Source organism: Pelophylax lessonae (assembly GCF_965119305.1).
Source record: "Pelophylax lessonae genome assembly, chromosome: 2".
Taxonomy (NCBI): Eukaryota; Metazoa; Chordata; class Amphibia; order Anura; family Ranidae; genus Pelophylax; species Pelophylax lessonae.
The window spans coordinates 466,001,227-466,024,093 of NC_138769.1; the positions used below are offsets into that span (position 1 = coordinate 466,001,227).

Genomic DNA, 22,867 nt, shown 5'->3' on the forward strand with positions numbered 1-22,867 from the left:
TCTGCCTGAAGGGGCGCCCTCACCCATTTCAGGGGTGGGGGGACGTTTGCGCGGTTTCCTCCAACCTTGGCTGCTCCGGATATCGGACAGGTGGGTTCAGGAAATCATTCGATCGGGGTACAAGATCGAATTCCTTTCCCGGCCGGCGGACAGATTCTTTCCCTCAAATCTTCATTTGCCTCCGGGGCGTCTGCAGGACCTGCACCAAGCGGTCCAGGACCTTCTTGTTCAAGGGGTGATTGTCCCGGTGCCTCATCGGGACAGGTTTCGGGGGTTTTATTCAAATCTGTTCACTGTGCCCAGAAAGGAGGGCAAAGTGCGTCCTATTCTGGACCTGAAAGCGCTGAACCGCTTCGTGCGTGTTCGGAAGTTCCGTATGGAGTCTCTCCGTTCGGTGGTGGCCTCGAGTCCAGGAGAATTCCTGGCCTCGATAGATCTAAAAGATGCGTACCTGCACGTCCCCATTTTCGAGGGTCATCAGCGGTACCTTCGGTTTGCTATCGCAGAGGACCACTACCAGTTTGTGGCGTTACCTTTCGGTCTCGCTTCGGCACCAAAGGTTTTTACCTTTTAAGTGTTGGCGCCGGTTCTGGGCCTGCTGAGGGCACAGGGTATTGCGGTCTTGGGTTACCTGGACGATCTACTTCTGAGATCACGTGCCAGCCAGGACCTAGTGCGCGATCTGTCCACCACCGTACAGACGCTCCAGGAGTTCGGATGGACCATCAACGTTCAGAAATCGACGTTGTCTCCATCGGTTCATCTTCCCTATCTGGGAATGATTCTGGACTCTGCTCAGGCAAAGGTGTTCTTGCCGGAGGACAAGCTTTGGACTTTGCGGGACGAGATCAGGTCCCTCGGGGACAACCCGTCCTCGTCACTCAAGACCTGTATGCGGGGCCTGGGGTTGATGGTATCGGCCTTCGAGGCAGTACCCTTTGCTCAGTTTCACACGCGGGCTCTCCAGGCTGAGATCCTGGCCAGGTGGGACAGACTGCCTCAGTCCCTGGATCTGAGTGTCTCCTTGAGTCGTCAGACCAGATTGGCTCTTCTGTGGTGGCTCCAGTCCCCGTTGGTGGCGGAAGGCAAGTCCTTCCGTCCGTTGGTGTGGACGGTAATTACCACGGATGCCAGCCTGTCGGACTGGGGTGGAGTCCTGGGCAACCTGTCTGCCCAGGGCACTTGGTCGGAGGAGGAGTCCTCCCTCCCGATAAATGTGCTGGAATTGGGAGCGATAAAACTGTCTCTTCCAGTGGTCGGACCGTCTTCGGGGCCGTCCTGTCCGGGTACAGACGGACAATGCTACCGCAGTGGCTTACATCAACCACCAAGGGGGCACCAGGAGTGCTCGGGCGGCCCGGGAGGTGAACGACATTCTGTCTTGGGCCGAGACTCATGTCCCGGCAATCTCAGCGGCTCACATTCCGGGTGTGGAGAATTAGCAGGCCGACTATCTGAGCCGCCAGACCCTGGACCAGGGGGAATGGTCCCTACACCCGGAGGTCTTCCAAATGCTGTGTGCGAAGTGGGGATCCCCGGACGTGGATCTGTTCGCATCTCGGCTAAACCAAAAGGTGGAAAGGTTCGTGGCAAGAACGCGCGATCCGCTGGCGGACGCCTCGGATGCGTTGGTGGCCCCTTGGCATCATTATTGTCTGATGTATGCCTTTCCTCCGATTCAGTTGCTATGCAGGTTCCTCCGCAGGTTAGTCTCGGAACCGAACCTGGTGATTCTGGTGGCTCCGGACTGGACAACGCCGGTCCTGGTACGCCGACGTTGTTCACCTGGCAGTGGCGCCTCCGTGGCGGCTGCCTCTGCGGGAAGATCTCCTGTCTTAGGGTCCGATCTTCCATCCTGCTTTACAGTCGCTGGCTTTAACGGCCTGGCTGAGACCCAGGTCCTGAGGGACAGGGGTCTCTCCTCTGAGGTCATTCCTACCCTTGTCAAGGCTAGAAAAACCTCCTCTGGTAAAATCTATTACCGTACCTGGAAGGCTTATTTCGCCTGGTGTGAGTCCAGGGGGTTCTCCCCTCGCTCGTACTCCGTGTTTAGAGTTTTGGCCTTCCTCCAGTCTGGTGTGGACCAGCGCCTGGCGCTGGCCACGATCAAGGGCCAGGTGTCCGCACTGGCTATTCTTTTCCAACGCCCTGTGGCGTCTCATTCTCTGGTTCGCACCTTCATTCAAGGTGTGCGACATTTGGCTCCTCCCAGGAAGGAGCCCTTACCTCCATGGGACTTGAACTTGGTTCTGTCCGTGTTACAGCGTGCTCCCTTTGAAACATTCAGGATATATCGTTGCCTCTGCTGTCTAAGAAGGTTGCCTTTTTGGTGGTGATCACTTCGGCTCGCAGGGTGTCGGAACTGGCAGCGTTATCTTGCCGTTCTCCATACTTGGTGATTCACCGGGATAAGGTGGTCTTATCAGGTCTTATAAGGTGGGATAAGGCGTCCGCATCCCTCCTTTCTTCCTAAGGTGGTCTCTGAGTTTCACATTAATGAGGACATTGTCCTACCTTCGCTTTGTACGAAGCCTAAGCATCCTAAGGAGTTTGCTCTGCATTCCTTGGATGTTGTCAGAGCGATCAGGGTTTACCTGTCGTATACGGAGTCCTTTTGGAAGACGGACTCACTTTTTGTCCTTCCTGAGGGACCTCGGAAGGGCATGGCTGCATCTGCAGCGACTATTGCCAAATGGATCAGACAGACCATTGAACAGGCTTATGCTTTGAAGGAACGGGTTCCACCCTTCCCTGTTAAGGCGCACTCTACCAGATCTGTGAGTGCGTCCTGGGCCTATTGGCATCGGGCCTCGGTGGCCCAGGTGTGCAAGGCTGCGACTTGGTCGTCGGTGCACACTTTTTCCAAATTCTACTAAGTAGATGTTCTGGCGTCAGCTGATGCATCCTTTGGCCGCAAGGTTCTCAGTGCGGCAGTGCCATGAAGGACCCTTGTTTTTTTTATGGGTCCCTGGCTGTTGGTATTTGCTTTCCTGGGCTGTTGCTCCTGTTGAGCACTGTTTTCTGTTGCCCAGAGGTTCTCTTACTGTGCATGTAAGGTTCCTTTCTCTGATGTGGGTACTGCGTTGCCTTTTCTACGCTTGCGCCTCCCACCCCTCATGTCTATACTGCTTTGGGACATCCCAACAGTGATGACTTAGAGGAGGCGGCGACTGTCGGAGGACGTAAGAGAAAACTGAATTTTTGTAAAATCTTACCTGTAAAATTCCTTTCTCTGAGTCCTCCGACAGTCGCCGCCCCCGCCCCTCTTTTGGGGTTCTTATTACCTACTGCTATGCTACCAAACTGAGTTGGGAGTGGTCACTGCAGGGGCGTATTGACCAGATGGGACAGCCCCCATGGGTGTGTATATGCAAATGCCTTTGTTCTTTTGACTAAGTCTTTATGCCTAGCTACTCCTGCGGAGCGGAAGTCAATACCAACAGTGATGACTTGGAGGAGGCGGCGACTGTCGGAGGACTCAGAGAAAGGAATTTTTACAGGTAAGATTTTACAAAAATTCCGTTATGCCTATGCTGTGTGTGAGAAATAACTTGTGAATGGGACAATCCATTTCTTCATTTTCCTAAGAATTATGGGGGAAAATTACAACTTCAAAAAACTCATGTGCCTCTTTCTAAATACGTTGGACTTTCTACTTTCCAAAAAGGGGTCATTTGGGGGGGGGGGGGGGTATTAGTACTGTCCTGACATTTCAGGGCCTCAAGTAATTAGATAGGCAGCCAGTACATCAGGTATAATGAAGGTTCAATGATTGTTACCTAAGACTCTAACTTTCATACAGAATAAATAATATACACTCATTTTGGGTTATTTTTACTAAATATATGTAGCAGTATAAAATTTGACCGAAATATAAAATGTAGCAAATAAGTAATTTTTGTTCATACAATAGAAAATGTTTTTTTCAAGTTTTTTTGCTTTTTTCGCTTATATAGCAAAAAAATAGAACAAAAAAACAGCGGTGATTAAAAAAACACCAAAAGAAAGCTCTATGTTAAAAAAAAAAAAAAAAAAAAAGATAAAATATTTTGTTTGGGCACAGTGTAGCATGACTAATTGTCATTCAAAGTGTGAGAGCACTAAAGCGAGAAAATTTGGTCTGGGCAAAAATGCATCAAAAACGAAGGTTTAAAAATGCAAAACGTGCCTGAAAACCTCATCAAGCGCAGCCCGCATAGATGCGAACCTAGACTAAAAGATTTGGGCATATTTGAAGATCCGTGGTGTGCTGGTGAATATGTGCATTTATTCTCTTGACTCTCTGCCTCCTCACGGGCTCAGAGACCACAGCAGGAGTCATTGACAACCACTGGAACACTCTACAAGTGCTGGGTTACAAGTGCTGGGTTTTTGTAGTTGTTCTGACCTAGCCATTACAATTTGGTGCTCAAATCCTTACGCTTGCCCAATTTTTCTGCTTTCAACACATCCCCTTTAGGGACATGTTCACTTGCTGCCTAATATATTCCACCCCCTTTAGGTGCTATTGTAATGAGATAATCAATGCAATTTACTTTTCCTGTCAATGGCCATAGTATTATGCTGATTGGTGTTTTTATAGGTTTGTTTGAAGTTCCACTGTACCTGAAGAAATCTTGGGTCAGATCCAGATGTTCAGATTTTCAAGGTTTCCAAATCTATTGACAGACTTACGCGCCATGGATTGTTTCCTTATTTGAAAATCATAGTAAAGTCAGGGGGAAATGTTCTTATTTTCTTAGACATGCCGAGTTTTTTGTCTGTTTTCCGGCCTGAAGCAAAGCCAGAAGACCTTTTGTGAGGAGCACTTGAAGTTTGGAGTTGCAAGATCATTTTAGAGCATGTCTGTAAGCTTTGTAACCATTCTAATGTACTTTGGCTGCCCTTTTGGATTTATATAGAACTGCAGTAGGACTTCTGATATCTGTAAACTTTTTTTTTTTTTAGCACAGATGGCATTTTAAATGCATAGTTTAGACACATTTCTTTATTTTTTTGAATTAATGGATTTTATTTCATTTCACTAGACTATTACAGCCCTGCGATGATTGGTCTTAAAGTAGACCAGGAAGTACTGGGAGATCTTGTAAAATTGAAGATCCCAGCTGTGGCTGATTTAATGGAGAAACATGGAGTGATGTGGACTCTTGTTGTCTCCCGTTGGTTTATTTGCTTGTTCATAGACATCCTTCCAGTAGAGGTAAGTAATTTGAGTGTTCTTTGGTCTTATGATTCTTCACTAATGTTCTTCCCTGTTTTAACACCTGGAATCAAAGTGGGATTTCTCTATTGTTCTTTGACAGACGCAGCTCCATATTCTTCTTGACCATTGGGTTATGCTGCCCCTCTACAGGAGTAGGAAACTAGGCAAGAAAAATCTTTACCACGCCTATGGGACAGTCCCTGCAGGCATACCCCAACTCACTCTGCTATAGGATTCAGTTTGTATCTGCCTAGTTTAAGATTGGGACCTAGCTCCTGGCTGGGACTTCGGGCTTAGCTTTTTTTTTTTTTTTTTTTTAAAGGAACTTTTGGTAAAACTTTTTTTTTTTTTTTTAGCTAGTTATGTTCCTGAGAGAACTGCAATCAACAGCCGGACTGGGTTTTAAACTGAATATCCTAGATCCTTAAGGTCTCCAAACCCAGCCAGCGAGCGTGTGCAGGTTCTATCTAGACCAGCACTGGGCCTCATCACGACAGAGCCCCTATGGTTTGGCCTGAGTCACAGCGTACCTTTTGGCCATCGGCACCCCCACTCCGAGGGGTAGTCTGTCTGGAGTGGTGCCCACCAGAGGTCACTGGTATGGTGTGTAGTGTCCCCCCCCCCCCCCCATAGCTCTGGCGATCTTGGGGCGGACGTGGGCCCCTCCCTGGGAAGGTCGGACCCTTGAGTATCCCTCACTTCCCCTGGCACATACTAGGGCCCCCCCCAAAGCCTCCCTCCCCACTATCAAGAAGGTCCCTACCTCAGTCAGTGACGGGTCCGCGGAGGTGGGTGCGCCAATGCCGCTATATCGGATCCACTGGGGGGCTTAATCCTGGTAGGGGTCCTTGCAGGGATCCCTCAATGCCACTAATCGTTCGGACCCCTTAGGGGGTCCTGGAGACCGCATGGCACACCGGGGGGGGGGGTCACCATTTTGCTGTAGAACCGTTCAGCCTCATTTTGCAGAATTTCCCTTGGAAATGCATGGGCGGCCATGTTTTTGTGGTTTCCCCATAAGAATGTATTGGACGGCCATTTTCTCTGAGTCTCCAATAGCTGGACAGCAGAGAGGAGCTAGACCTTTTCTCTAGTGAATGACCGAGGTACTTCCTCTTCCTGTACAGATTGTTTTTCTACACAGCAGATCGATCCTGTTTTCGTCCACATCGATTGGTGGTATGTCTGTTGGGGTCCCTGTAGGTCTTCCTCGCTCACCCTGCTATCGCTAGTGCTAGTGGCTGATAATTGTAGTACCGCTAGTGCAGCGGTGTGGGTCAGTTTTTTTGCAGTTTTCCTAAATTGACACTGCGTTATTCCAGGGTTCATATTTCACATGGAGTCCCAGGAACAAATTTAACCTACAGATCCCCTCCTTCCGGTTGCGGGGACCTCCGGGTCGCAACCCCTGTCTGCTTTAACGGCGATTTTGGAAAACCTGGTCTGATTCTGAGGTAGATATGGCCGCCACGGATGCATGTCACCCTGAGGGTTCTGCATCATCACACTTGGATGGCGAAGACGACATATCCGTCAGGGACACAGGTGTCTTTTGGCACTTGCAAATCCCAGAAGTCGGCAAAGGTTTTCCCTTGTCCAGAACCTTTTGACAAAATTTGTCAATGAACAGTGGGGGCGCATCAAACAGATGTTAGTGGTGCTGAAGCATTTTAAAAGGTGCTACCCATTTGTGGACCCAGTATCCGCAAGATGGACTTGTGCCACCGAAGGTGGGCCATCCGGTTTCCAGACTGAACAAATCTACTGTGGTCCCGGTGGAGGAGTCCCCAGTTTTTACAAACCCTGTGGATAGACGGATTGAGTCTGTCCCACCACTTACACGTGATAGCGGGCTCAATACTTAAACCGATCTTCGCTGGTGTTCCAGACCATAACAGAATGAGCAAATACTGAAAAGTGACCTAGAAACCGAACCGCTCTCACCGGGCCTGACAGAGCGAACAGACCAAATGCTCCAAGCCCTACTATTTATATGTGATGCGTCGTTAGATGCGGCCCCCCCCCCTTGTAGCCAGAGTGTCCGTGGTGGGGGTAGCTATGAGACGCATGGTGTGGCTAAAAAGCTGGTCTGCGGATCAGGCTTCAAAAAAGGCTCGATCAGATCTCCCCTTTACAGGAGACCGTTTGTTTGGATCCTCAGTAGATGAATTATTCAAAGGACTCACAAGTGGGAAGAGTACTCTTCTTCCTCAATCTGCCAAGGGCAACTCACCACATACTAGATGGAGGCCTTATTTTGCGGCCCTTTTGTGCCTCTGGCACACAGGGAAAAGGATCTAAGCCACCTAGGTCTTCTGGGGGTTCCAAGAAGACATGGTTCGGTGAGCCGAGAGCAGGCCAATCCAGACCTGTAGACAAATTCCCATCTGCATGAAGGGACGCCCTCACCCATATTTGGGGTGGGGGGATGTCTTTGATTCCTTCCAGAACCATGGCCTTGATTCAGGACAAATGGGTCCAGGAACTGATCTGATCGGGTTACAAGATCGTTTTCAGGTGTCGACTATCGGACAGGTTCTTCCCATCCAATCTACACCTATCTCCAGATCGGTTAAGGGATCTATGAGAGGCGGTACAAGATCTGCTGTCGCAAAGGGTGATTGTGCCTGGTTCCCTTTTCGGGAACGCTTTTAGGGGTTCTATTCAAACCTGTTCACTGTGCCCAGAAAAGAAGGAAAAGTGCATCCAATCCTGGACCTCAAGACTCTGAACTGCTTTATGTGGGTACAGAAGTTTTCAATGAAGTCTATTCGCACGGTAGCGGCGTCCTTACTTCAAGGAGACTTTTTGGCCTCCATTGATTTCAAGGACGTATATCTACACATCCCTATTTACGCTGGACACCAGCGTTTTTTTTGCTTCGCTGTATCAATTTGTGGCGTTACCCTTTGGTCTCGCCTCAGCCCCCCAGAGTCTTCACCAAAGTGTTGGCTCCAGTATTGGTATTACTGTGACAACAGGGGATTGCGGTACTGGGGTACCTGGACGATCTCCTCTTAAGAGCAGACTCAAATTCAGTCCTGTTGGGCGACTTGACAATCACTGTACGGACTCAGCAAGAGTTTGGTTAGAACCTTAATTTCAAAAAAATCTGCTCTGGTACCATCCTCAACTGGATTATCTGGGCCTGACTCTGGACTTCGCTTCGGCGAGGGTTTTTCTTCCCCCGGACAAGCTGCAAAAGTTGCAGGGGCGATTTGTTTGTTAGCACTGCGCCAGGACAAGTCCTTTCTCCCATTGTATTGGACCGTGGTAACTATGGACGACAGCCTGTCCAGCTGGGGAGGAGTACTGGAAAAGCGGTGTGTCCAGGGGTTTTGGATAGTACAAGAGTCCAGACTTCTGGTCAATATTGTGGAACTCAGAGCGACAATGTTTTGCCTGAGTCACTGGACAAATCATTTGCAGGGTTGTCCAGTCCGGATTCAATCGGACAATGCCATGGCTTACATCAATCATCAAGGGGGCATCAAGAGTGTCTTGGCAGCCCGGGAGGTGGCCGAGATCCTGAAATGGGCACAAAATTTTGTTCCAGCACTTTCGGCCATGCACATCCCAGGTGTGGAGAACTGGCAGGCGGATTACCTGAGTCATCAGGTGTTGGATCAGGGGGAATGGTCCCTGCACCTGGAAGTGTTTCACCTGCTGTGTGTCCGGTGGGGGACACCCAACATTGACCTGTTAGCCTCTCGACTTAACAGGAAGGTACAGAGGTTTGTAGCCAGGTCTCGGAATCCTCTGGCCGACGCCACAGATGCACTGGTGGCTCTTTGGGGTCCGTATCGGCTGATCTATGCATTCCCTGCGCTGAGAATCCTGCCGAGGCTTCTGCGCAGACTATAGGTGGAAGGGATTCCGGTCACTCTGGTGGCCCCAGACTGGCCTCGCAGGTCTTGGTACCCAGATCTGGTAAGGTTGATCACTGATGCTCCTTGGAGACTTCCTCTCAGGGAAGATCTGCTGTGTCAAGGGACGAGCTTCCATCCTGCTTTACAGTCGCTGACTTTAACGGCGTGGCTGTTGAAAGCCTGGTATTGAAGGACAGGGGTCTTTCTGACTCCTACACTGTTGAAGGCTAGAAAATCTACCTCCCAGGAAGATCGATCATTGAATGTGGAAATCATACATTTCATGGTGTGAATTGCCAAAGGTGCATCCTTGCCTTTTCGGTGGCTAGGATTTTTTAATTTTCTCCAAAGAGGGGTTGAACAGCAGTTGGCCTTGGGTACTATAAAAGGCCAAGTGTCGGCTTTGGCTGTGTTTTTCCAATGCCCTTTAGCCACGCATGCTTTGATTCGCACTCTTATTCAGGAGGTTTGCAATATCGATCAGTTACCTCCGTGGGATCTTAACTTGGTACTGTCTGTTCTTCAAAAACCTCCTTTTAAGAACATTAGGGAACTTCCTCTACTTACACTGTCACAGAAGGTAGCCTTTTTGGTGGCTATTACTCTGCTCGCAGAGTATCTGAATTGGCGGCACTATCCTGCCGTTCACCTTATCTGGTGGTCCACAGCGATAAGGTGGTACTTCTACCAAATCAGTTGTTTCTTCCGAAGGTGGTTTCTGATTTCCATTTGTATGAAGACATTGTGCTGCCTTCACTCTATCCTATGCCCCAGCATCCTAAGGAAATTGCCTTGCATTCTTTGGATGTAGTTCAGGCAATCAGGGTTTACCTGGCGGCTACTGAATCTTTCAGGAACTCAGACTTTTTGTCCTCACGGAAGGATTTCAAAAGGGATTGGCTGTGTCTTCCGCGACCATATCCAGATGGATCAGGCAGATGGTGGTACAGGCTTATTTACGGAAGGGTCAGGTTCCCCCTTTCCCTGTGAAGGCGCATTCTACTAGGACGCTGAGTGCCTCTTGGGTTTTTCGCCAACAGGTGTCAGAAATGCAAGTTTGCAAGGCGGCAACTTGGTCGTCCGTGCACACGTTCAACACATCTACTTTGTAGAATTTTGTGGCTTCCCCGGATGCTTTTTTTTGGCCGCAAGGTTTTGCAGGCTGCTGTTTAAAAGTGAAAATATTATCTTTTAAGGGTGTATGTTTTCTAGGTAAGCTCCAGTTGTTCCTGGTTGAGCTCCTTGTTCACTGGTTGGCTAAGTTTAGCCTTTGGGGAAATTTACGTTCTTTCTCTGCATTGTTTTCCCACCGCTCATGCAATTACTGCTTTGGGACGTCCCAATGGTCAAGAAGAATATGGAGCTGCGTCTGTCAATGGACTTCAGAGAAAAGGACTTCACGGCAAGTCAAAAATCAAGTTTTCTCTATCGTTCATTGACAGACGCAGCACCCACCCCTCAAATTCTGAGTGGGATGGGGTTTTTTCTTCTAAAAAGCAACAAAACTGAACCCTATAGCAGAGTGGGTGGGGGTATGCCTGCAGGGACTGCCCCATAGGCATGGTAAAGATTTTTCCTGCCAACTAGTGTACTACTTCTGGGGGGGGGGGGGGGGGTGGCAGCATAACCAATGGTCAAGAGGAATATGGAGCTGCATCTGTCAAACTTCAGAGAAAAGGATTTTATGGTAAGTCAAAAATCCAGTTTTTATGTCACTGACCTACATAAAATAGTCCAATCAATTAAAAACTTGAATTGCACATATTCCACCTAGGCCTGGAGTCTGCTGGTTATAATAGCTACAAAATAATGACTCGCATTACCCTGTTTTGTCTGAAAACTACAGACCCCATTCAATCTAAAAACAAAAATCAAGAACATCTCTCTCATATACAGTACTCAGCATAAAGGAGTACTTCCCTTTTTGAAAGGTAAGATTCTAATCCATATCCCAATGAATACATGAACAATGAGTTTTATAGAAAATTTGTTTAACTCATTACATGAAAGTGGGGTTAATCTAATAGATTACAGAATCTTCAGCTTTACTCAAATTAGTTGATGAAAACAATGAATACACCCGACAACAAAAACATCTCTATCTAGTATTTTGTATGACCTCTATGATTCGGAAGGACAGCACCAAGCCTTCAAGGCATGGAATGAACAAGTTGGCGACATATTACAACATCTATCTTTTTCCATTCTTTACCCACTTCAGCTCCGGAAAGTTTTACCCCCTAAATGACCAGGCCATTTTTTTGCGATTTAGCACTGCGTTGCTTTAACTGACAATTGCGCGGTCGTGCGACGCCATACCTAAATACAATTGATGTCTTTTTTCCCACAAATAGAACTTTCTTTTGGTGGTATTTGATTACCTTTGCGGTTTTTAGATTTTGCGCTATAAACAAAAAAGAGCGACAATTTTGAAAAAAACTAAATTTATTTTTTTACTTTTTGCTATAAATCATTCCCAATAAAAAAAAATCTATTTTTTTTTTATAATTTTAGGCCAATTTGTATTCTGCTATATATTCTTGGTAAAAAAAAATGCCAAAAAGCATATATTGGTTTGCGCAAAAGTTATAGCGTTTACAAACTGTGGAATAGATTTATGGACTTTTTATTTATTTTATATTCGTAATGACGGCAAACAGTGATTTTTATCGGAACTTCGACATTGCAGTGGACAGATCGGACCTTTTTTGGGGACCAGTGACATTAATACAGTAATCAGTGCTAAATAATATGCACTGTTACTGTAAATTACACTGGCAGGGAAGGGGTTAACACTGGGAGTGATCAAGGGGTTAAATGTGTTCCCTATATGTGCTTACTAACTGTGGGGGGGGGGGGGTGTTGGACAGAGGTAGAGAGATCGGTGATTCAGCTTAACTGAATCACACATCTTTCTCTGACAGAAAAGCCAACTGCTTTGTTTACATAGGCAGACGGCTCTTCTGTCATTCTAGCCGAAGATCGCAGGAGGCTAGCGGCGATCGAGCCCGCTCGCCATGCGGTCTGGCTCCCGCTGTGTCTAATCGGAAGCGCGGGTCCGGCGCCGCCTAATCTATGGGCACATAATCACGATGATCTACATGATTATGCGCAGCCCGGCCACCCTGCCGCAGTAAATTCGTGAGGGGCGGTCGGAAAGTGGTTAAGATCGACCCCTTTTAGAGCTTGGATGCTGGATGGAGAGTGATGCTCATCTCTTTAGAATTCCCCAGGTATTCGATTGGGTTCAGATCAGGAGACATACTGTACTTGGCAACTGAATCACTTTCACCCTGTTCTTCTTCAGAAATGCAACAGTGGCCTTAGATGTGTGTTTTGGATCATTGTCATGTTGGAAAAATGCACAATGTCCAAGGGAACAGAGTGATGGTAGTATCTTCTCTTTCGATATAGAGCAGTACATCTGTGAATTCATGATACCATCAATAAAATGCTGCTCCCCAAAAACAGCAGCACTCATGCAGCTCCACAGAACAACACTATCACCATCATGTTTCACCGTAGGCACCATGCATTTTTCTTTGTACTCCTCACTGTTGTGACACCATACAGTTTTGAAGCCATCAGTTCCAAAAACATTTAGCTTGGTCATATCACTCCAGAGTACAGAGTCCCAGTAGTCCTCTTTTTTTTTTTTTCAGCATGGGCCCTGGCAAATTCTAGTTGCGCTTTTTTGTGTATGGGCTTAAGGAGAGGCTTCCTTCGTGGATGACACCTATGCATGCCATTCTTCTGCGGTGTACACCGTATTGTGTCATGGGAAACCATCCCCCCAGTTTGGCTTTCTACTTTTTTAGCTCTCTGCAGTTACCTTGCATGGCGATTTTCTTTTAACCCTTCTCATCAGAAGATGCTCCTGTCGAGGTGTATCCCGCGGGCAGCCTGGACATCTGTGAGATGGTTGCTGTTGCATCTTTGGTGATTTTTTGTATCACTTTTGCTACAGTATTCTGACTGATAAGTAAAAGCTTTGCTGACCTTGTAGCTTTTACCTTCTTGTGTAAAGAAATTATTTTATTTTTCAGGCCTTGTGACATCTCTCTTCTATGTGGTTCCATTGCTCACAGTAGAGATGAGCTTGAGTGTGTTCCGAGTTCCCACGTGCCCAATCCTGGCAAAATGCCGACACTGCACTCCGCAAATCACAGGCACTGAGACATTTCCCGATCTGTGCTTGCTGATCGGGAAATGTCTCACCGCCTGTGATTTGCAGAGTGCAGTGTCGGCTTCCTGGCAGGATCAGGAACGTGGGAACTCGAACACACCCGAGCCCATCTCTAGCTGACAGCATGAAATGGGAAGGGGTTGGGGTTGGTGGATGGCTTGGCCCCTGCGAGGGCCGTTCGTACTCTGGTCAGCTTACTGCTTTTCTATGCTCGCAAGGCTCTGCTCTTACACTGGAAGAGTCCCTTGGCTCCCACGATCCTTTTCTGGAAAGGCTTGGTTAATAAAGTGACTCCGCTCTATAAGGCCACGTATCTCAGTAGGGGATGCCCCCGCAAGTTTGATAAAGTATGGAAAACATGGATAGACTCTCCGGCCTCGACCTCCGTTGATCAGCTTTAGTGTTCTGTGTGCTACTGTTCGGGATTGTCTGGGGGGGGGAGGGGGATGGACATGCCGGTCGGTGATATTTTCCTGTTCATTGTGTTCTTACTGCATGTATAGAAGTCTCTCTATTTTTTGACTAAGCCATGGGGTTGCTGCTGGTGGGCTCTGTGCTGGACTAATCTATATGTTCTGTGACCTTACTACTGGATAATTGGAGCAGTCTTAATCTTTATTACTGATGGATGCTTTGTTTTTCCACTGGACGTGCTGGATGGAGCCTGGAGTGGGGGGGGGGGGGGGGGTGGGGGGGGGGTTTGGTATGGGAGGGGTTTGACCTGTTGTCACTGTTTATGCTTGTTGCCCTGCGTGGCATTGTCTTGTCTGTTTTTTTTTTTGTGCAAAAATTCAATAAAAACAAATTTTCAAAAAAAAAAGAAATGGGAAGGGGTTTTCTTTAACCACTTGCCGACCGCCGCACGACTATATACGGCGGCGGTCAGCCCCTCACAGGCAGAGTGACGCTCCCGTGTGGCCACGCACCCCCCCGCGCGTGTGACCAGCGGACCCGATGTCCGCCGGTCACTCTGCGATCGTCGGGGGAGAGGGAGAAAGGCAGGCAGCTTGTGTAAACAAGAACAAGCTGCCTGTCAGTTCTCCCTGTGTAGAGACACTGATCATTCGGATCTACTATGTAGAACCGTTGATCAGTGTAACTACACCTCAAACCACAGCCAATCAGTTAGAATCACGCCCCTAGGGACACACACAGCCCCTCCCTCTCAAATAAAGTTAACCCCTTCACTGCCAGTGTCATTTTTACAGTAAAAGTGCATATATATATATATATAGCACTGATTACTGTAGAAATGTCACTGGTAACCCCAAAAGTGTCAAAAATATCAGTCAAGGGTCCGATCTGTCCGCCGCAATGTCGCAGTACCGCAAAAAAAATCGCAGATCGCCGCAATTACGCGTTAAAAAAAACAAACAACAAAAATGACAAAAATCTTTCCCTTTGTTAGTAAACGCGATAACTTTTGCGCAAACCAATCAAAATACGCTTTTTGCGATTTTTTTTTTTTTTTTTTTTTTTTTTTTTTTTTGCCAAACATATGTAGCATAAAACAAATTGGCCAAAAATGTTAAAAAATTTAGATTTTTACTTTTTTTTTTTTTTTTTGGGAATTTCATATAAAAAAATGTGAAAAATATTGTTATTTTTGCAAAATTGACGCTCTTTTTTTGTTTATAGCGCGTGATCAAAAAATCGCACAGGTGATCAAATACCACCAAAAGAAAGCTCTGTTTGTGGGAAAAAAAGGACGTCAAATTCGTTTAGGTACAGCGTCGCACGACCGCGCAATTGTCCGTTAAAGTCACGCAGTCCCGAATCGCAAAATACCCCCTGGTCAGGAAGGGGGTAAAATCTTCCGGGGCTTAAGTGGTTAAGTAGTTAAGTAACTCCCTTTTTTAATCAACTGTCTGTTAATTAGGATTTTGTTGTCTAAAATGTAGCTTTGCTCCTAATGCCTCGATCGTCCGACTTTTGTCCAGAGTGGTGTTTGTTTGTTGGTTGGAATGTGCCTAGACTGCACACAAATTTTCTCGGCCAACAAAAATCTACTTCAGAAGTGATGTCATGTGCTGGTTTACTTTCTGTGTGTTTTTCTTCTCTGAGCATGCCCAGTCTTGCTCATCAGATTTTTGTCTGCCGAAATCTGTACTGACTGACGGAAAATCGGCCGTTGTGTTGGCAGCCAACAAAAATTTTGTAGCATGCACACCAGATTTTTTTCGGCCGAAAAGTCGCAGTCGGTTGTCGGAAGCATCATACTAACAAGCCGAAAATCGGCCGATTGGACGTTGGCCGAAAATTCACGGCCAATAATCGATGCATGTGTACGAGGCTTTAGACTTTAGTTGAGGTGTATTTATTTTTGCAACATGGTCTTGAATGAATTTATGAAAAATACTTTTGAGTGTGCAAATTAACAAATCTTGGCTGCAATCAATGGCCCACATTTGTGGGAGTGTTTTTGTAGTATAGTGTCCCATAGAAAATGTTGATTCTGAAAGGAAAGTAAAGATTTTCCAATCTGTTGGGGTGTACTCATTTATGCTGAGCACTGTATATCTTGCAACAGAAATAAATCAGTGTTTTATTTTTGAGGTTTCAATGGGAGTTCATCTTTGTCAAAAGCTTGAAACCTCAACAAAATAAGTGTTGCTTTGATTTATCACTGTTGCATGACACTTGAGCGCCTCTGTATATTTGTATGGATTTCTTTGTGGTTGAACGCCTTGGAATTTACCTCACACACAGTGCAGTGGCTACCCTTGGGACTAGATATAGATATATATATATATATATATATATATATATAATATGTGTGTGTGTGTGTGTGTGTGTGTGTGTGTGTGTGTGTGTGTGTGTGTGTGTGTGTGTGTGTGTGTATATATATATATATATATATATATATATATATATATATATATATATACTAAATTTAGAGACTATACTAAAAGAAAACCATGAGAAATATAGCAAACTGTAAGAATTTGAGAAAGCAAGGTTTTCTGGTCGACATTTTGTGGCTTTAACCACTTAACGCAAACTGACCCCTACGTCGGCTGACTTTAAGTGGTTGTACCAAGATAATGCCTCTAGCTAGAGGCATCATCCCAGTACAGTTGTTTAGAGCTGGCGGTCGGCTTTCCGGCGGTAACGACCGATGCGGCTCGGGAGCCGCTCGATCGTTACCCCGGCGAGCGGGAGGGGACGGCCGCCGCCGCCTTCCACGGCTCTGCCCAGGTTTCCCGTCCCACCAGCCGGCTCCTCCGCCGGCTGCATGGAGTCCTGATCTAAGCTGGATGTGGCTTCGATCGGGTCTCCAATGACGTAACCCGGAGGCGGCGTCCATGACGTCACATCCGGGTTACTCGGCTGCTAAAGGCGGCAGATTCAAAAAGTAACTGTATTCAAAAATGCAGTTTTTGGCGTTTTTGAATACATAGAAGTGCAGTGGAGGGGTCTCCCTATCCCTCCCTAAAGAGTACCTGTCACTGCATATTGTTGTCACAAGGGATGTTTACATTGCTTGTGACAGCAATAAAAGTGATCAGATTTATTATTTTTTTTAAAAAACCTGTGTTAAAATGAAAAAAAAAAAAATGTTTTAGTCGCCCCTGTCGCCGTTAGCTCGCGCACGAAAGAAAACTTATACTGAAGTCGGGCCGCAAATTAAATCGCTTTTCAAACCACACATGTGAGGTATCGCCGCGTGAGCAATCATTTTGAAAAAAGAGCTACACTCAAACTCTAAACTGGTAACTGTTAAAAATTTTTAAAGCATCGCTTATGGAGATTTTTATTGACCGTAGTTTGTTGCCATTCCATGGGTGTGCGCAATTTTAAACCGTAACATGTTTGGTATCTATTTACTCGGCGTGACATCATCTTTCACAATATATAAAAAAAAAAAAATGGGCTAACTTTACTGTTTAGTTTTTTTAAATGCAGTGAAATGTGATTTTTTTTTTTTTTTTGTAATTTTTCCCAAAAATGGCGTTTGAAAGACCGCTGTGCAAATACTGCGTGACAAAAAATATTGCAGTGAGCGATATTTTATACTCCAGAGTCTTTGCTAAAAATATATATATATATATATATATATATATATATATATATATATAATATATAATGTTTGGGGTTCTAAGTAGTTTTCTAGCAAAAAATACTGATTTTAACGTGTAAACAAAGTGTCAAAAATAGGCCTGGGGCTTAAATGGTTAATAAAAACTATCGTCTGTGACCTAAAGACAGCCCTACTTGTCACCCAGGGGACATGCTCTCTAATGCTGTCACTGCCATGCATATTGCAAAGACAACATTTTTATCAGCACCCTGAGGAACTGTTTTAAGAACACGAGCCTGGACCCACAGCCAAAGCTACAATGAAGTGATTTAAATTCAAGAAAAGAAGTGCTTAAAATGGCATTATCAAAGTCTAGGTATCAATGCAACTCAGAACCTGGTGGAAACCTTAAAAAAAAATGTGAATCACAAATGGTTGCTATCCAACTTGACAGAACAATAATTGGTCAAAAAGACTGCTCGAAAATTTCAGTATCCAGATATGCTAGCAGAACCTGACCCCTAAAGACTCACCGGTATAACTGCAGCCAAAGGTGGTTCTACCAGATTGTGAAATGCCTATGCAACTAAGCATAAATTTGATTACATTAGTAAAAAATATTTTACACTTTTTAGTATTGGCTTCTTTCCTCAATCCAGGGAGAGAGGACCTGTATACTATTTACAATGCTGTATAGCAGTTTCTTCAGTGACTTTGTAGAATGCAGACACTTTATGCTAGATGAATACTAAGAACCTTGCTGCAGAAAGACTAAAGCCTCGTACACACGATCAGATTATTGGACAAATGTCTGTCTGTTCTTTGTTGCACGCTAGTCTCCTATCGCAAGTGAAGAGGTTACTTTCATACAAAAATTCTCGTACGACCGAATTAAATTTCAGAAGTGAAGTCTTTAGTTTCTGAGCATGCGTAGTCTTGAACTAGTTAAATGAAAATCGAATGTTGTGTTCATGTATGATAAAAATTTTATAGCCTGCCCTTTCCGTTTTTTTTTTGTCCGAAAATTCATAATCTGCTGTAGAAAGCACTATAGTAACGATCTGAAAATCTGCAAATCGTTCGGACGAAATTTTACTTCTGATTTTCTTATCGTGTACATGGGCCTTAAGGCTGCATTCACACCTGAGCAGAGCCAATTTCTGGGTGCTTTTTGCGAGAGCTTTTGCAAGCGTATTTAATAGTTTTAGAAGTGTATTAAAAGTTTTTTTTTTAACCTGTGTGTTCAAGATTCAAGCCTTTTTGCTTTTAGTCAATAAAAAGCCCTAGGGGATGAAGAGCTGCTGTTTTGCCAGAAAATGTGCGACAAATGCACGTTACATTTTTCCATTGAAGTCTATGGGGCCAAAAATTCTCCAATCTGTCTTAAAAGTAGCTCATGAACTATTTGTTTTTGAGCCTCAAGCGCCAAAACCCAGGTGTGAATGGGGCCTAAAATGCATAAAGGGGGATCCTATAGTGTTGTCAGCTTATAATTATTTAAATATCATTTAAGATGGCTAAAATGTTGAGAATGTATAATAAACATTGTTCTTGTACTTCACAGACTGTGTTGCGAATATGGGACTGTCTGTTTTACGAGGGATCAAAAATAATTTTTCGAGTAGCCTTAACACTAATAAAACAGTACCAAGCTTTCATATTAGAAGGCCGAAACTTTCCAGATGTGTGTGACAAGTTTAAGGAAATAACAAAAGGACAATTGGTCACAGAATGCCACCTCTTCATGCAGGTATTTCATATGTATATGGGTCTTATGAACTTCATCTCTTGTTGAGTTTGTAGATGAAATGTTATAGTTGTTAACACAGTACTTGACATTTACTAAAGGAGTAGAGCATATTCACTTTGCAAAGTGGATTTTCAACTCGCTTAATAAATGAAATAAAGGTGAAGATTCACCCAACCCTATTGAAGGAAAATATAAGAAACAGAGCCTCTCCTTTGTCCAGTTGGGGGCACAGGTGTTCACTTGGGTTATTGCTACCAGCCTCCGTATAACCTCTTCTCTACCCAGCATTCCTCAGTTTTTATTTTTTTGCTAGTGTTCCAGGAGTTTGGGTGTCTTTCCCTTAGCACTGTTCTCCAGAATACAGTTTCCGCTTTGTCAAGGGATCTGTCTGTGACTCAATATTCTGACCATCTCTGTTGGACATTACTTAAGTGTTGCTGGGTTTTCTCCTCTGAGAACGTCTGGGAGCTTTCTATGTGACAGGTCAAGTGATGTGGCTTCTACAGTGGACAGCACCAAGTGTGCTACTCTTGATTACACTGTCCTTGCTAGAGACAAGACATCGGCATTTGACACTTTTTTCACTGGGGACCTCCACATGGAAAGAGGATTCTACGCCTAGGCACTTTATCTCCTGCTTGGCAAGAAGAATCCATGGCTGGATGGTCCTGAGATCTCCTAGATCAGTGATGGCGAACCTTGGCACCCTAGATGTTTTGGAACTACTCCGCAGTGTAGTTGAGCATCATAGGAAATGTAGTTCTAAAACATCTGGGGTGCCAAGGTTCGCCATCACTGCCCTAGATTGTCAGCAGGTGGGATACTCTGAGATTCTGCTGCCAGTACTCCCTAGTGGGGCTAAAGTACATCCTCCTTCTGTTGCTTATATGCAGCCTTTTTGCTGAAGTTGCTCCAGACTCCTTCCTGCTCTTAATCTAGTAAACATTCTGCACTTTGCTCCTTGGCAGAAGATGCCCTGCTGGATTGGGGCAGGCCTGCTGTTTCTTAGATTAAAGATAGGCAGGTTTGCAGTATTCCCTTCTCAGACCCAGTGACACCTACAGGTATTATGGGATGGGTCCCTGCTCATCCTTATGCAATTCTGTTATGTGCATCAGTCTAGATTACAGTATTCCATCATCCCTGTTTATCTGTGTGCAGGCATCTCTTTTTCTACTAGATTTAGTAGATCTGGTCTAGAAGACAAAAGCAAGGGAAGGGAGAAAACCATGCAGGCCTTTTGTGAGCTTTTCACTCACAAAATCAAATGTGAAAGAGCGCATATACAGTGCCTTGCAAAAGTATTCACCCCCTTGACATTTTTCGTGTTTTGTTGTCTCACAACCTGGAATGTTTGAGGCTTTGCATCATTTAATTTACAGAACATGCCCTCAAATTTGAAGATGTTTTTTTATTTTTTTAATGTGAAGCAAACAGAAAATAGGACAAAATAACAGAAAAAGTCAATGTGCATAACTATTCACCCCCCCTAAAGTTAATACTTTGTAGAACCACCTTTTGCAGCCATCCCAGCTCCAAGTCGCTTTGGCTAAGTCTCTATGAGCTTGCCACATCTTACCACTGGGATTTTTGCCCATTCCTCCTTGCCAAACTGCTCCAGCTCCATCAAGTTGGATGGTTTGCGCTTATGAAAAGCAATCTAAGTCTGACCACAGATTTTCTATTGGATTGAGGTCTGGGCTTTGACTAGGCCACTCCCAACACATTTACATGTTTCCCCTTAAACCACTCAAGTGTTGCTTTAGCAGTGTGTTTGGGGTCATTGTCCTGCTGGAAGGTGAACCTCCATCCTAGCCTCAAATCACATACACTGAGTAGTACAGGTTTTGCTCAAGAATATCCCTGTTTTTAGCACCATCCATCTTTCTCTCAATTCTGACCAGTTTCCCAGTCCCGGCTGCTGAAAAACATCCCCACAACATGATCTTTGGTGCAAAGCCAACACATTATTCACCCAGACAGCGTTTTCTTTGATTGCCGAAAAGTTCACTTTTAGTCTAATGCCCCGTACACACGTGCAGATTGTCGGCCGACCGATCGGCCGTCTTTTGTCCCCGGGCTGTCGTGTCCGCTGAAAAGTGCAAAAGACTGCACACAAATTTTGTCCGCCGACTGCAGAAGTGATGTCATGTGATAGTTAACTTTCCGTGTTTTTTCTTTTCTGAGCATGCCCAGTCTTGCAAATCTGCTGTCTGTCGGCCGAATTCTGTATTGACTGGCGAACAATCAGCCGCTCTGGTGTCGGCATACAAAAATTTTAATGCTTGCACGACAGATTCTTTTCGGCCGAAAGTGCGCTGTCGGCTGTCGGAAGCATCATACTAACAAGCCTACAATCGGCCGATCGTTCGGCGGCCGAATCTTTTCGGCCGACAATCTGCACGTGTGTACGAGGCCTAATCAGACCAGATCACCTTCCTCCATACATTTTGGGAGTCTCCCACATATAGAAAAAGATTTTTCTGTAAGTACAAAAATCTTAATTTTTATTTTTTTCTTCTTGGGATTGAATGATGAAAATCTCCACAGCTTCATCTCATTCACTAAGTGAAGTGAATATGCTCCTTGCTCTTACAACCCCACTGTTTTTTGGGGTTTCTTTTAAGAGGCCTTTTTATATCTTGCACACTCTTTACTCCTTTACAAAAATTTTAGAAGTTTAGCATGTTAAGACAAATGAGCATTTGTGATTCACATCAGAAGGAAATTACATTTCTGGCATGTTGTGCACAGTACACAAAATGTTTTCTTTTGGGTATTCATTCCCTTTAACCTTCGAGATAAATTTATGCTTGTTCTATCTAAATTGTTTTCGTTTTTTTGCTGCAGAAAATCTTTATTGATCCGGGAAGTTTATCAAAAACAACAATAATCAAGTTACGAGAGAAACACCAATCACAGTTACTCACTCTGGAATAAACGCAGATGGAGAATTATTATCAATGCATTCCTTCAAAATAATGTTTGCACAGATTAACCCCTCCCTGGCAGGTGGGCATGCTGTAGATAGCAAGGCATGGCCTTGAGGGGTTAACAGACGGCACTGACTGTTAGCACAGGTCTTAGACCTGTCTAAGTGCTTTATTCACTTGTTTTGTACTGATACTGGTAGACGTGACAAGTTGTGTGTGTTTTTTTTATATGTGATCTCTTGTAACCGTACAACTGATTCAGTGAAATAAATGTATAATATACACACTACCAGTTATACTTGTAATAAAATATTTATTTCTCTGATATTTGTTAAATTTTTTCTGTATGGTATTTAGTTATGGAATAAACACAGACATATATGTAGCAATGTCCCCGTATGGCCTGCTGTAAGATGACTGCTCAGGCCTCCTCTGATTACCAGCACACAGTGACTTAAGTAATAGTACATATATATCCCTCCTGATGGCTGATCATACAGTAAAAAGTCCAGGGGTATTGGTTTTTAGTATTTATTTTGGAACTGGGATGGGAGAAGGGAATAGTGAGATACTCTAACTGTTCAAAATGAATAAGGAAAAATCTCATTTGCCTCAATGGGTTGCTTGTGGAAACAGCAGCACTGTTTAATCCATACTGCCACTTGTATGGAAAGGGTCAAGTATCCTTGCTCTTTTCTCTCCAGCAATAGACTTGTTGATCTTACAGTATCTTCAGGACACTCACTAGCATCCCCTTTACTGACATCTGTCTACTGACTCTTCTAGCTGCAGTAATGTTCCCCTCCCCACCTCACCCCCTCAGCTCAGGCCCCTCGACACAGATCTGTACTCACTGTACTGCAGAATCAGATCCTGATATTGAGATCAGGAGACTTAAGCCCCGT

At 45.0% G+C, this 22,867-nt stretch overlaps 1 protein-coding gene across 1 annotated transcript; it reads left to right on the forward strand.

Annotated features, from left to right (window-relative positions):
• The first annotated feature begins 5,022 nt into the window (after positions 1 to 5,022).
• On the forward strand, positions 5,023 to 22,287 carry LOC309547307 (growth hormone-regulated TBC protein 1-like). The gene is made up of 3 exons (XM_082247141.1): positions 5,023 to 5,200; positions 18,844 to 19,029; positions 21,880 to 22,287. The coding sequence occupies exons 1-3, from the start codon at positions 5,045 to 5,047 to the stop codon at positions 21,967 to 21,969; spliced, it is 432 nt and encodes a 143-aa protein (XP_082103267.1). The 5' UTR covers positions 5,023 to 5,044; the 3' UTR covers positions 21,970 to 22,287.
• Positions 22,288 to 22,867: the final 580 nt, after the last annotated feature.